Here is a 14,305-nt window from a genome sequence, read left to right as displayed (position 1 = left end):
GGTCAAATCAGGTTATTCCTATGCTTTTCCTATCTACTGTGTCAAAAGAGATGGAGCACCTTGGAAGGGTCCTGTAAGGAGGCATGTAGGTCATACCTGTCAGTAGGAAGCTCACCAAGCATTTGCTTTTGCTTGCTGCTCTCAGTATGTCTCCAGCAGGAATTTGCTGCCCTGGCTGCTCAGAGAGCAACACAGGTGCCTGGGAGCAATCAGAGCTTCTGCTGACACCACTGCTTGAGTGTAGGCAGGTGAACAGAAGAGGCTTAACAGGCAGTGGGATGGTTTTACCCCCAAGAAGTCAATGATAAATTTTACTATAATACTAAAATAAGTTCATTTCCTGACCCCCTTTTTCCTGTGATAACATAAGCTGACCTACCTGCAGATGGTCTGCAAAGGTGACCCGGGAAAAATGGCTTTCACAGTGGCAGAAGAAACAGCAGTCAGTATAATAACAGAAACCCCATGAGCTACTAAAGTCAGCCTCCATGATTGCACTGTGAGCAGAAAGGCACTCTGTTGAGAATATTATTTCAAATGATTCTCTGTTGTAGATCTACCTAAATGGAGCTGCTGTCCCCAGGTTTGAAATATACAAACAAGTATACTTTGTTGTGTGAGATCACACAGCAGAGAGTATGTTTTCCTGTATATCCAGAGCTCAGTAAATCTGCCCTCAAAACTACACACCAATAGGAGGATGGGGAGGAAAAATAATGTGAAACTACAAATAATTCTGAAAGGAGTATAAAGAATGGGTAACTCAAGTGATTGAATCAGATATTTGACCCTCTCACAGAATACCCTCAGTGGATTAAAATGACAGCACTTTACAGTGAGTCTACTGATTAGGAAAATGTTTTAGAAGTAAATCTTATTAAAGTTCTGCACAGCTTGGAAAGCAATTGATTTAAATTTGATAAACTTTTCTATGACGTAGATATTGTATTACATGGTTATTGTGCAGTAAAAAGAATCTGCAGACGGCAGAGAACAACTCAAGCTATAACAAGATTCAGTAAATTAGGGTGAATGGTAGTATAGTTGTAAAATAGCTTTGCCTAAGAGACTACAAACATCTATTTTACTATTTTTCTAGCAAAACGTTATTTCTGTATCTGTATCTGTTGCTTGATAAAAAGAAAAAAGCTTGCGAAGGCTAAATCCTTACCTCAACTATTTATTGCCATGAATAATGTGCCCTAGTGAGACTACTTCACATGTACCTAGAGGTACCAGATTGAGGACAGAGTCTGGGCTAAGGCTATACTAGTGAGGAAATAAACTAGTATGCTTACTTGCATTACCTGTCAGTTTAGCTGGAGTAATTATGTCACTGAATTCTATTGAAAAGCAAAAGAATGCAATTACAGTACCTTAAAACGTGTTCTTTTTAACTTTCTTAACCGACTGTTGATGCTTCTGTCCAAATATCAGGGCATCTATGCTGTGGGGAACTTCTTACCAAGTGACGAGAATGTGTTTCACCCAAATTTTCACAGAGAACCTCTAAGGTCATTGACAGACCTCAGTCAAGATGCCAACAGAATCCTGCCAGGTAAAAATGGCAGCAGCAGCGATGGCATTGTCTCTCACCGTACAGAAAGTATTCTGAATAGAAACCACAGAGATTCAGGCTCTCTGACCAATCTCAAGAGAGCAAATGCTGATGTAGAAATAATAACACCACGAAGCCCAATGGGAAAGGAAAACATGGTTACTTTCAGCAACACTTTGCCAAGAGTCAACACACCATCCTTAGAAGATCCAGCAAGACGCAACGCAACAATACATGCATCAATGGATTCTGCCCGTTCCAAACAGCTGCTGTCCCAGTGGAAGAACAAGAATGAAAGTCGAAAATTGTCCCTGCAAGTGATAGAGACTGAATCTGGCCAGTCACCACCAAGGGCTATCGAAATGCGGTCAAGCTCAGAACCCTCCAGAGTGGGTGTAAATGGTGATCATCATGGCCCACCTAGCCAATACCTGAAAATCCAACCTGGCAATGTTCCAGGTTGTAACAACTCAGGTCTTACTGGTGGGCCAAGGGTCTCTATTCAGTCCCGTCCTGGCTCATCCCAGCTAGTACACATTCCTGAAGAGACTCAGGAGAATGTGAACACATCACCCAAAACTAGTTCAGCTAGAGCTAAATGGCTGAAAGCTGCTGAGAAGAGTGTTGCATGCAGGAGCAATAGCCAGCCAAGAATCATGCAAGTAATAGCCATGTCTAAGCAGCAAGGAGTGCTTCAGGGCAGTCCAAAGAGTTCAGAGGGAAGCACAGTGACCTGTACAGGAGCCATCAGATACAAAACCTTGACAGACCATGAGCCAAGTAGCATTGTTAGAGTTGAGGCCCATCCAGAAAATAACAGACCTGTAATTCAGATGCCATCAGAAGGTGAAGGAAGCGGGTCCTGGAAATGGAAAGGTCCTGAAAAAGTCACTCTTCGTCAAACATATGAGCTAAATGATCTTAACAGAGACTCTGAGAGCTGTGACTCCTTAAAAGACAGTTATGGGTCAGGTGACAGGAAAAGAAGCAACATAGATAACACTGAGCATCACCATCATGGAATCACTACAATAAGAGTCACACCAGTGGAGGGAAGTGAGATTGGCTCAGAGACTCTGTCCATTTCTTCTAGCCGGGACTCAACACTTCGAAGAAAAGGTAACATCATTTTAATCCCTGAGAGAGGGAGCAGTCCAGAGAACACCAGAAACATCTTCTATAAAGGCACATCCCCCACACGAGCGTACAAGGACTGACAGGAGACATATCAGCTGGTCCATGCCACCACAAAGTAAACATGTCTTGACACAGGTTCTGCTCCCTTTATTTTGAGCTGACATTTACCTTTATGTGCCAAATTATTGACCAGCAGCCCTGCATTGCTGATGTGCAATGGGCATGAGCCTGTGAAAAGCATGTGGTGAGGGGAAAAGCACAATGCCAGAACTAATGTGAAACATTTTCATGCAACTTGTTTCTTCAGATTCAAAACATTTATCTGAGGGTGATGATGTCAATTAAAAGAATGGTCTTGAACACAGACACTGTATTTCCTGAATGTGCCAACTTTTTATTTTATATTTGTGTCCAAAATTGACTGACTTTTTCACAGCAAAGGCTGTATCAGTGGTATATATTCACCTTTGCAGAATTTGCACCAAATCTTTAATACAGGATGGTGCTGATGATAACTTTACATGTTTTGAAAAATTGCATAATTATTAGACTCTGCAAACATGACATATTGATGTGCAGTTACTTTACAAGTAATATTGCTAATACTATGATGATGCTGGCTGCATTCATTTAGCGTAGGAAATATTTACAGCTTTGTTATAGTGGATCTGTCACATTCAAAGATTGCAAAGGTTTTGTGTAGTTCTTTAAGATGTCTACTGCAACAAAAATGTGTGGGTGACTTTCCATTAGAATGGAATTACTATCTATTTTGAATAGTTTTGCTGCTACTGCTCAACTTTTGTTTAAGAACAGGTGCTACTAATGAAGAGGCTGCTTCTTAGTGGGCTAACTTGTAGAATTGTTTTAAATTACATTTTTAAGGGGTCTTATCAAGTACTACAAGTGATTCAGATGTTACATTTTTAGACTTCTTATTCTGTCCTTCAGCAACCCTTCCATTTTTCTATTAGTTTTTAAACAAATAATGCAGGACACCAATAACTGCAAGGTGTGCAAATGTGAAAGGCAAGCCATGAGTAAATAAAAATAGATGGCAACTTTTCCTGACCAGCTTCCAAGGAGACAGGAATTTTTATCATAGCTCACACTTAGAAGCAGTCATCCACCTCACTTGCTTAGTATGCCACAAGAACAATCACAAGTTTCACCCCAATCACCATCACACAGGGGTTTGTGCTTCGCTTTAAAGAATGGAATGCCTTGGTATTGCAGAATCACTGAACAAGTGTCACATTGTGCCACTACTACAGTTCACCTCCCTTGAGACACCCTCCAGAGCCTTCTTAAGCATAATATTTTTCCCACCACTGCCACTTAAGAATATAAAAGCTCTCTTCACCTGAGAAAACATGAATTGTTTTAGTAAACTGAGCTTTGGATATAATGAAAAAACTTGCCTGCTAAAAATCTCCATTGCCAAAAATTGTTGAAAGGATAAGCTCTGAAGGGAATAAGCATAGCATGTCCCAGAATGGGCCTGCTAGAAGAAATGCCTCATTTCATTTGGCTCTGACTTAAACCTTGAAGGAAGCCAGGGGCAGTGCTCACCCACTGCAGCTCTTCATTCTCTCTTAATTCTACCTTAAAGAGAGCTACTCTCAGACACCTGGCAGCTCCCCTGCAAGCAGGGGAAGGGAATGGCTTAGCAGTCCTCTCACTGAAGAAGATCAGGTCTGTTCTCTTGCTTCTTGAGAGAAGTGTTTTGGTCTATGTCCTCTTCTCATTTAGGGCATCAGAGAACCAGATACATTATCTATAGTCAGAACCTGTCTACAGACCCTACCCCACAGAACTCTAAGGAAAAGCCCACCCAACCCCAGGCAAGTGGGAGGTAGAAGGAAGAATCATCCTGTTCAAGAAGATAAACAGCACAACACAAACATAGACCAAAAAAAACCAAAAAAATCCCCAACAACAACATAAAACCAAACAACAAAACAAAAACCCAAAAAAAAGACCTCCAAACCAAAACAAAATCCCAAACCCAACCCCAAACCTCAGTAATTTCACAAGTATGAGGATGGTGTTTGTGAGTCAATGGAAAGCTTTATGTGTACTTCCCAGTTTAGAGGTGCTCCAGGCTTAGCTGAATGCTTGCTGTCAAGCCAACTGTGCCAAGCTATGCTTCCCTCACCTGCCCATCACCCAGTGCTGTGGAAGAGTGTCAGTCCTTAAGGACCACACTCTTTCTGTTATTGATACAAGATGACCCCATCACACTTAGGATGATTGGGAGAAATTATTCTGCAGGTTGCATGTAAGAAGCTACCCAGTAGGGTTGCAGCATATTGTGTATGTTAAAGGCACTGTATGTTGAAGACACACTTTAAGGCACATCAGCTGGGAAAAATAATCATAGATACCAGGAGAAAAAGAAAAAAAAGTAATTTTTTTAGAAATAGGTTCTCAGATGCTAGTATTTACAAGTCAGGATTTGTTTTTTTCTTTTCAAGAGGATGTATCTTTAGTCCTTGGTATTTAATATGAAATTTTGTACAAGATTCCTAGGAATTAAAAACACTTGGACTGTCATGGACAAAATCCTTTGGCTTTAGTTTAGTCTAGGTACAGGGTAAAGGAGGTAGGATTAGCTTTAAAGGAAAGGGTGAGACACAAACACTGTTGGCCTATCAGTGCAGGGAAATAAGATGCAATCATTTGTTAGTTTGTAAATGCAGGGGAAAAGAACGTAAGTAGATGAAACTGGAAATAAAGGAAAATTGAAATGGAGAATAATGGCAATAAAGCAAAGATTAGAAAACGGTCCCTCTGGCAATTTAGCTGTTTTGGAAACAGCAGGATTCCTGGTGGGAGTGTTTGTTCTTTATTCCTTGGTTTTAGTCAGATATATATTGGCATATATGTTGCTTTTATTACTCTAAAACTTGCTGCACTATTTCAAGTGCAGTGTGATATTTTTCCTAAAGTTTCCTATTTCTTAAGAAAAGATTTTAAAGCTCTTGTGTAATCATTGAAATTATGTTCTATACATAAATATTGATATATTCTTTTTTACTCAAAGTGCCAAAGGCTACTGTTTTTAATAATGGCTTATCAAATTCTATTACGTTAGAGAGCAGAAATGTAATAATATATACATTGGAACTCAGACCTCTGCATGTATATTTGATAAGGAGCCTTTTGTAAAATTACTCTTTGTTTACATTCCACTGGTACCTTAATTTAAAATTAATCAAATAAATCGACAGGTGACATCTTCTTAGTGTTCTGATTTTCTTACTTGCTAACAGGCACGATTTTCTTTGTTAGGCTGTGCTTTACTGAGAAAAGAAAATACTTAAAAATAAAATATGTTTTTAAATGAGAATTCTCTATATAAAGTATTGTGTTTAATAAAATGTTATGCCATGTTTTCAAATGGAAAATAATTTGTAAATTGCTATAAATGTATTTTGTTAAATAAGTACAGATCAATGCTACTGTGTGAGTTTATTGTGCTAACATCATGAAATAAAGATAAAATTCCTCATTGATGCTTGTTTATCTCTGTGGTGAAGCAGAGTCTCACTCCCCCAAATTAATTAATTTACTTTTCATTAGGTATCTCATGACGTGTAAAAGTGGTCATTAGTGAGAAACCTTGAGACCTTGCAGAGTGGTAAGAATTTATAAGAAACAGTGTCCAAACAAACTTTTCTCTAACCTAAAAACATTTTACAAAAAAAACCTCCAAGTGAATTGGGATCTTCAAGCCATGTGAGGATGTGTCTGCTCAATCATTCTGCAGCACTTGTTGCATTGCTAAGCCCCTAATGCCCCTAAGCCACCTTGCTAGTTTTGGGTAGAGCTGCCAGACATGGTGAGGCCAGCCTTGGATTTGTGAATGAGGACAGGGCAGATGTCAGAGGCAAACCTGAGAGGACAGGCTCTCCTCAGTGGAAGAAGTTAGGATGCAGGAGTCAGCAGGTGTCATACACCCTTTGCTGGCAACAATGAAAGACCTTAGATGTCCCAGCGCACTCTGACAAGCAGTGTTACCTAGAAGGCACGCAAGGTAGTGTGGTAAGCAAACAGCAAAGACTGTCTCCAAGCCTGTCTTGAGACACCCTGAAACAGCAACAGCAGGGCCCAGGTGCCTGGGGTGGAAGACACAGCTGTAGCTGAGACATGCACTGACATTGCCAATGGCCTAATTAAGGACCACAGGGAGTAGCATGCAATGCATGGCAGCGCAGCAAACTGACTCTGAGAGGCTTTCCCAAGTGTGCCTGGGCCTTTGTGCAAGTTTGAAGATGCAAAAGGGAAGAGTGAGCAGCACTGAAAGAATAAAATCATAATTTTTAAATTCGCATGTGATTTTTATCAAGCAGTGTAGGCAGCTAATTAGTAAAATCAGTGCTTTCTTAATTCCTCTTCAGTTATTCATCAAATAAATGAAGACTGGGACACTGCAACACAATTTCCTGCATATTAAGATACAAAATGTGCTCAGTTTACAAAGTCCTGAGCTCTTGTCATTGAGAAGAGTGAGGGACCAAAGGAACTGGTGAGAGTATATCTTAACCTGTGAAGTGAAACAGAAACTACATGTATACTTTATGATATTCAAGATCAAAATTTTTGAAGATTACAACAAAAGTTGCTAATCTAGCACTGGACATGCAGCTAACACAACCAAAATACTTCAGAACCTCTGAAGGAGCATATTACCAGTGAAGCTCGCTGAGTGGAGTTGCAGCAAGGCTGGTGAGTTGGACAGTATCAGTTGTATGCCATAAAGCCATGTTAGACTGCATAAACAGTCTGTTGTTATAAAGGAAAACGTGTGGAGAGACACAGCAAGAGATCTGCTGCCATAGAAACAGAAGTAGCTGCTAGATGTGCTGCATCATTGCTACACTGAGGAAAAGCCATGGATCAGCAGTATACCACAGACTGCATCTAACTTGCTTTGTTCAATCAGAATATAAAACCTGAAACAGATAAATGATGATCAATTATTTTTTATAACATAATGTAGCTGCACAGGCTTAGCATGGTTTCTATCAGGACTTAATAACTAGTGGAAAACTGGAGATGAAAAACTAAAAAAATTAAGGAATAAATATAATTCAAAAGCTTTAATGTGATGTTCATAGTGCTTTGCATTCTCAGAAAAATGAAAAAAGCTATTGTGCCTGATCGTTCATTTCTTATGCAGACATTGCTCCTACAGCAGTTAAAGAGTGCTTTACTTTTGCAGTGTTTGTTCCTATTTGCTAACAAATGAAGCTGAAAGTCCATATTCCTAATCCATCTCTCCTATTCCAGTTGATACTTTCTTTTTCATAAGGAATCCAACTGCCAGAACCATCCACTACAAGAGTGCCCATTCCATCTTCTATTACACCCTGTCTTGGTGCAGCCTTGTAGAGACTTAACCAGCCTGTTTCGCCTACAGTGCAACTGCTTTATGTGGAATCAGTGAACATTTTTAACAAATAAAAATAAGCTGCTGTCTAAATCACTGCAGAAACACGATTTTAAAGTTTACATTTAGAAAAAAGTATAATGGCACCAGCTGAAATGTGTTTCTCTGTAGTCAGTATCTCATGATTCATAATTCTCTTGAAAAGTGCAAATGCATTTCTGCTTTTAAATTATAGCAACATGGAGCTTTGGATTATCCAAAGAGAGTTTAGCACTGATATACAGCTGATAAATTGAATTCTGAGTCCACCTGATTCTCACTTCTTAAAAGATGGGACTGCATAAAACAAAGTTGTCGTATAATAAATTACAGGCAGAGATATAATATCTGTTATGTATATTACATTTAGGGCACAAGGATGACATTTGGTAGATGCCATAATCTCCTGCAACTGTATTAATCTTTACTGAGTGCTACCAGTTCCTGTTTGAATTCTGATGTTATCATCAAAAGAGGAAAAAAAAATTGTATGTTGGAAATTTATTCAGATTTTTCTCTCTTCCGTGAGACAAAAATAAAGTGCTCCATTTAAATGCACTCCTACATGGTTTTCACTGCATAATGGTACTCTGTGGCAGCAGCTTGCACAGTAATGGTGCTTTCTACTAAAAAGTATGAATTGACCTTATGCAAACTGCAGTAATTGTCTCCTGCATTAATGAAAAGATCCTTCCTTTTTCCAGAAGAGGAAATTCAATTGAATTGAGGCGCTATGAATCCAGAAATTCAGATATTTGCAATACTTATATGTCTCTGGTGCCAATACCACAGAGGAACCTATGAAAGCAGAATGTTCTGGATATGAACATCACAGATCTCTCAAGCAATAACATGCTGAAAGTGCTTTATGTCTTTTTAGCATATACTTTCCAAATATGTATTTTTAGAAGTTTCACTGAGCATCTAGTTGATTACGTTGTCCCTACTAAACACAAAGTTCAAATCTATGTCCTCTGCTACCAAGTGCCTAAAAGGAGTCTTAAGAAAAAAACACTTTCATTCAGGTTGGCCTTGTTTTAACTCCTTGAGAGTGCTTAGTATATATATCAGAGTAATGAGTGCTTACTAAGAAGATGAGACAAAAGGACAGAAGATTTGCATATTGTTTCTTTTCAAACTGGGATGTACATCACCTTAAAAAAATTAAAACCTAGTGGCTCTTGGGATAGTCAAGAGTCAGTTACAATAAACAAGAGCCTTTAGTGTTGCCATCTTATTGCAAATGTTCCATATCTTCTCAGTGATTTCTCATGTGCAGCGCCTCACAGCACTGACTCCTTCTTCTCAGCACAGCCAGCAAACTCCAACTCTACTTTCAACAACCTAACCCACTCTTATGTAGCACTTGTCTTCTTATTGGACACAGCTGTGGCCTGTTAAGGGCAGGCCTGTTCCTAAGCTTTGGTGATTAGTACAGCTGCAACTCCTCAGGTGTGAGATTCCCTTATGCACTATCTTTATTTTCTTAATTCTATCCCTCCACGCTTTAGCTGTCATAGTGAATGATAAAAATTTCTGGAACTCTCTGTATTAGCTACCATAATCACTCAGTCTTTTCAGCATCTGAAGTCCACTGGAACCAAATCAATCTTGAGGAAATGTAAACTGTCAAGATTAAATAACCTTGTATGTTTGAAGACTAGCAGGAAATCTTCTAGCTGTTGCTACAATTTACAGCTCTGCCCAGATAAGCAATCATAATGTCAGAATATGGCTTACACATGGACACATTGATAGGCAGATTAAATTAATTCTAAACAATTTTTAAAAATAGAAAGAAATATTCCCTTGAAATTGCCAGAATTACTTTATAACTGCCAATAATAAACCTATTGCAATATCCGTATTATGATTGTGTAGAATTCATATTGTAGAATGTGGATTCAAATTGGCTGAGTGCAGCCCTGCCTGTCCTTGGTCCAGCATAAGTAGGCTGTGTGAGGCTTTGGGTTTTGAAAATTTTTAGCAGTAAGAGGCTGGGAAATGATAAAGCTGGAGGAGCAGTAGCAGCAGGGTCAGTGATTCACCAGCATGGACAAGAAAATGGACAGAATATGAACAAGAGGGGAAGACAATGAGTTATGGTACTGTGTATGCTTCCAATTCCCACCCCATCACACTTAGCTTTCAAAACAGGAATGTCTTCCAAAACAGATCAAATAATCAGCAATAACAAAGCCATCAAACCAAGCATTTGATGCTAATTATTAACCCACGCCAACAAACAAAAGCAGCAGCATTTCAGCTCTCCCCTTAGTGTAAAAATTCAAAACTGTGAAATGAGAAATGTTCTAGCTGGAACCTCACAAATGTCCTAACCCTATTTCTCACCAATCTGTCTTTCCTGCCTATCAAATTCAATTGACTGACAGGCAATTTTTATGAGCCTTTGGACTATGTAAGCTCCAGTAATTCCTTCTTTAAAAAGCCTTTCACTCCTGCTCACTGCAAGAGGTGAAAAAATGTGTCTGTGTGAAGAAAACAAGTAAATTTGGCAGAAAGGAATCCATCAACTATTAGCACTACCCTTAGGTATGGCAGCTGGGATGAGCCAAAGGCCATAACTGGCAACTTTGTTATTGTTTTACCTCATCTCTCAAGAGATAGTGATGAGATCTTATTGGCCCAATTAACATCTAAGTCCTGTCAGACTATTTTAGATCAGATTGTCAAGATTGTTTGGACAGATGAAGATACAGAGCTAAAAATACTGAGAATGACACACTTTATGACATGAATTGGTCATTCCTTTAAGGAAGAGAAGGATTATTTCTCTCTCCCCTTTTCCCTAGCAACCGTGAAAATTTTGGGTTCTTTTTCATTTCTAGAAGAGCCCTGATTTCAGGATTGCCAGAAATTAGAGGCATCTGCTTGTAGCCAAGGCATCTTCTGAATTGCACGGGAATTCAGTTAAAGCTTCTTAGACCCTATGTCTTATTATGGAAATTATTTCAGCTAAAAGGAAATGACAAAGCCTGAAGTATGGGAAGGCTTTCATCACTCCATGGAGTGCTCATATTATAATCCATCCCTAGGAGAGAACTTGCTTGACAAATACTATAAATGGGAGCCTCTACAAGAGGATACATAATTATTTATCTGCTGATAGATTCTCACAGATCATCTTTCCTATGCAGCTTGAGTAAAAGACATAATCAGAAAGTCCTTGATCTGTTAATGGGCTAATAGCATTCTAAATCCAAACTACTGTGAAAAACACTGACAGTTTTAAAATACTATTTTACTTTTTTTTTCTTTTCCAGTGAAGTAGTATTACTGAACTCTATGCATCATATTGATATTGCACTGAGAGTGTTGTAGTTTGTTTGTGTGGTTTTAATAATTTTTCACTCAATTAATGTTTAGCAGAGTTATTTTCATTTCCCCTAAATTCAGCCTAAGTTCTCAAACAATACTTTTTGTCAAGGTGGTTGGCCAGTGTCTCAGGGTTAAAAGGAATAAACATTAGTTACTTAAATGAGTATACAGAATTTCTTACCAACTGCTACATTTGTTCTTTAAGTCAGAGTCATTTTGTGTCAAAAGGACAAGCAAGTAATATTGAAGGAAAAACGAAAAAAGAACCCTGAAACCTCCAACTATAATACCATTATACAATCATTGCTGGAGACTCCAAATCAAGAATGTCAGCCAGTCACATTCCTAACAGAGACTGAAGAAATTCCTAGGCAAGGCACTCAGGTGACTATATGAGTACATGCCATTAAACAGAACCTAGAAGTGGAAACAGATACAACCTCCACAGCTTCTTTACTTCTCTCCAGACAATTTGCAGAGAGAGGAAGTGACAAGTGCTGAAGAGGAATGAGAGAGGTATTCCTCCTTTTCAGCCAGACCAATTATTTTATAATCACTGTGCTACTGAGAGTTTGGGGCCTGCTGTGGTTGAAGATCTGAAAAATCAGAATAACATATCTCTAGTGCAGAAAGGGGTAATGATTTTCAAAATATTTAAAAATGCATGAATGTCTAACAACCTGCATCCTCAAAATCTTCCACGGAATCCGTGGGGAGAGGTAGCTGCAAAGTAATAAAAATTTTAACCATATAAGATGGTCACATTTATTTTTATATTTATGGACATTTTTTGGAACAGTCTAGGGTTTAGGGGCTTTACCATTTTGCCATGAAATGAAACATATAAAATAAAATTAAAATGAACCCTCCATGACAGATCTCTGAAGCATAATGATGCTAAAAATAAAATGTTACCAGGGAAACTGAATGGAACTGAAATTAGTGATACGGCCTGATCTAAAGCCACTGAAATAAAATGAGAACAGGATCAAATTACACTGAAGAAAATAAATCAAAAGTAAAGCAGTTCTTCAACAGCAAAAGCTTTACTCTGATATTATCTCTGGTTAAACCAAAACCAATATAAGACTCCTAGAATGGTTTTTTCAATGGTCTGATTGTCCTCATGCAAGGCTCTGTGTGTGTGTGTGTGTGTGTGTGTGTGTGCAAAACAACAACTGAGCACCAGTAGCCTAGAAGGGGTCTGCAGCCTGCACTGCATTGGTTTCTTCCTCAGCATAAGAGCTCATAACTTGAGTCAGCTTTACGTAACTAAAACTTCATTTGTTCTATCACATGTCAGCAACTCTTCCACCTTATGTTTTTAAACTCTTACAAGAGAAAGTTAAAAGGTGGAAAATTATTAAAGATACATTTCATTAAGAGTTTAGATACTCTAATTTCAGCAGACATACGCATTTGTAAGGAACATGGAGTCACCTACCACTCCAAACTTCTCTATTTCTGAAAATGTTAGTCTACTGCTATAAAATGGCCAAATAGCTATTTTCAGACAGAAGATATTACTTCAGGACTAAATTGTTTACTGAGAAGTACAATGACTCCAGACTTGACATCTCCATCCTACATTTGTTAATTTTATCATCAAACTCGAGCTTATTTCCTCACTTCACCCACAACTTCACAGTGGTATTGGTATAATATGTCTCTGCCACAATATCCATTCTTACCCAGTGATGGCAGGAAGGCTCCCTGTTTGTACTATTGCTCCTCAACTAAAAAAATCTTAATCATTATGTCCTCCTTCAAAAGAGCAAAAGATTAATTCTCACCAAAGCAACTACCTGGCAGCTGAGCATTATTTTATCTAAAATATTATTAATGGGGTTTTTTTCTGAAATGGGACATTCTCACAATAGAGGTGATAATCAGTGATTTTTAATGGCTATTCATTTTACTCATTTTTGGTTCTTGGTTCAGATTTCAGCTGAACAACATAGGTCCACCACACTACCTTTCTTTCAAGTGGCTTCTATCCTTTAAGTTATATGCTGAAGCCAAGGAAAGAGTGGCCTTGATAGCAGACACCAAAGTCTGCCATTGTCACAAGGAAAGTTAATATGCCATCTTCACTTCAAGGCATATTAAAAAAGAAAATGCACACCTTTGGATTTGATGGTTTTTGACATGTAAATGAGTATAGCAGTGACACTTCTATGTTTTATTTATGAGACATAAACAGAATTAATCTTGAGAGTTATTCTGAAGCATTTTGTTGAAGTAGGCGGTCTACTATCATGCTGTAGAGCAGAGAATAGCAACATTTACCTTAAAAAGTTCACTTGGAATGGCATCAGGACTAAAATAGCAAACCTCTGGCTCGAAGGATTCCATTAACAGCTCATTTGTTGCTTCAGTATGAACTGAGTTAATTTCTCTAGTAAAAACTTCTTAGAAAAGCAGTGGTCAGAGAAGAAGAATTGATTCAAAATGCATACATTCCCAGTTGTAGTTTAGAGTTCACATGTTTGCTACCTTTCTTGTTACTCATTTATTATTATTTTTAGGTATTATTTTATATATAAAATCTCCATTATTTCAAACCTGAGCTCAGTTTAAATGATGTTCAAGCATCTTGCAGACTTTTACTACCCTAAATGCAAGTGCAGCTGCTGAATATGTCAACGAAGCCAAATGGCAGCAGCTGTCCAGATTCCACTCTGGAAAGGTGGCTTATGAGAAAAAAGGAGAAAATCCCATGATACCCAGGTTTTATTCTCCAAATGTTTTTTTTAAATCCTACAGTGCAGTATAGTGGCAAAAGAAGGCTTACTGAACCTGATAAAAGCAGATTTCTGGCTGAGATCAAAGCAAAA

General features: G+C 38.4%; 1 protein-coding gene across 1 annotated transcript in view; it reads left to right on the top strand.

Moving 5' to 3' along the window:
- PLPPR4 (phospholipid phosphatase related 4) overlaps positions 1–6,211 on the top strand; it is a 31,554-nt gene extending 25,343 nt beyond the window's left edge. The window contains exon 7 of the mRNA XM_071436188.1: positions 1,438–6,211. Coding sequence (XP_071292289.1) covers positions 1,438–2,775 — 1,338 coding nt within the window. The 3' untranslated portion in view covers positions 2,776–6,211. The remainder of the gene's footprint in view (positions 1–1,437) is intronic.
- Positions 6,212–14,305: the final 8,094 nt, after the last annotated feature.

The sequence above is a fragment of the Agelaius tricolor genome, unplaced genomic scaffold (assembly GCF_023055355.1).
Source record: "Agelaius tricolor isolate 1412-34295 unplaced genomic scaffold, bAgeTri1.0.p SCAF_11, whole genome shotgun sequence".
Taxonomy (NCBI): domain Eukaryota; kingdom Metazoa; phylum Chordata; class Aves; order Passeriformes; family Icteridae; genus Agelaius; species Agelaius tricolor.
This window is presented reverse-complemented; position numbering and strand designations above follow the sequence as displayed.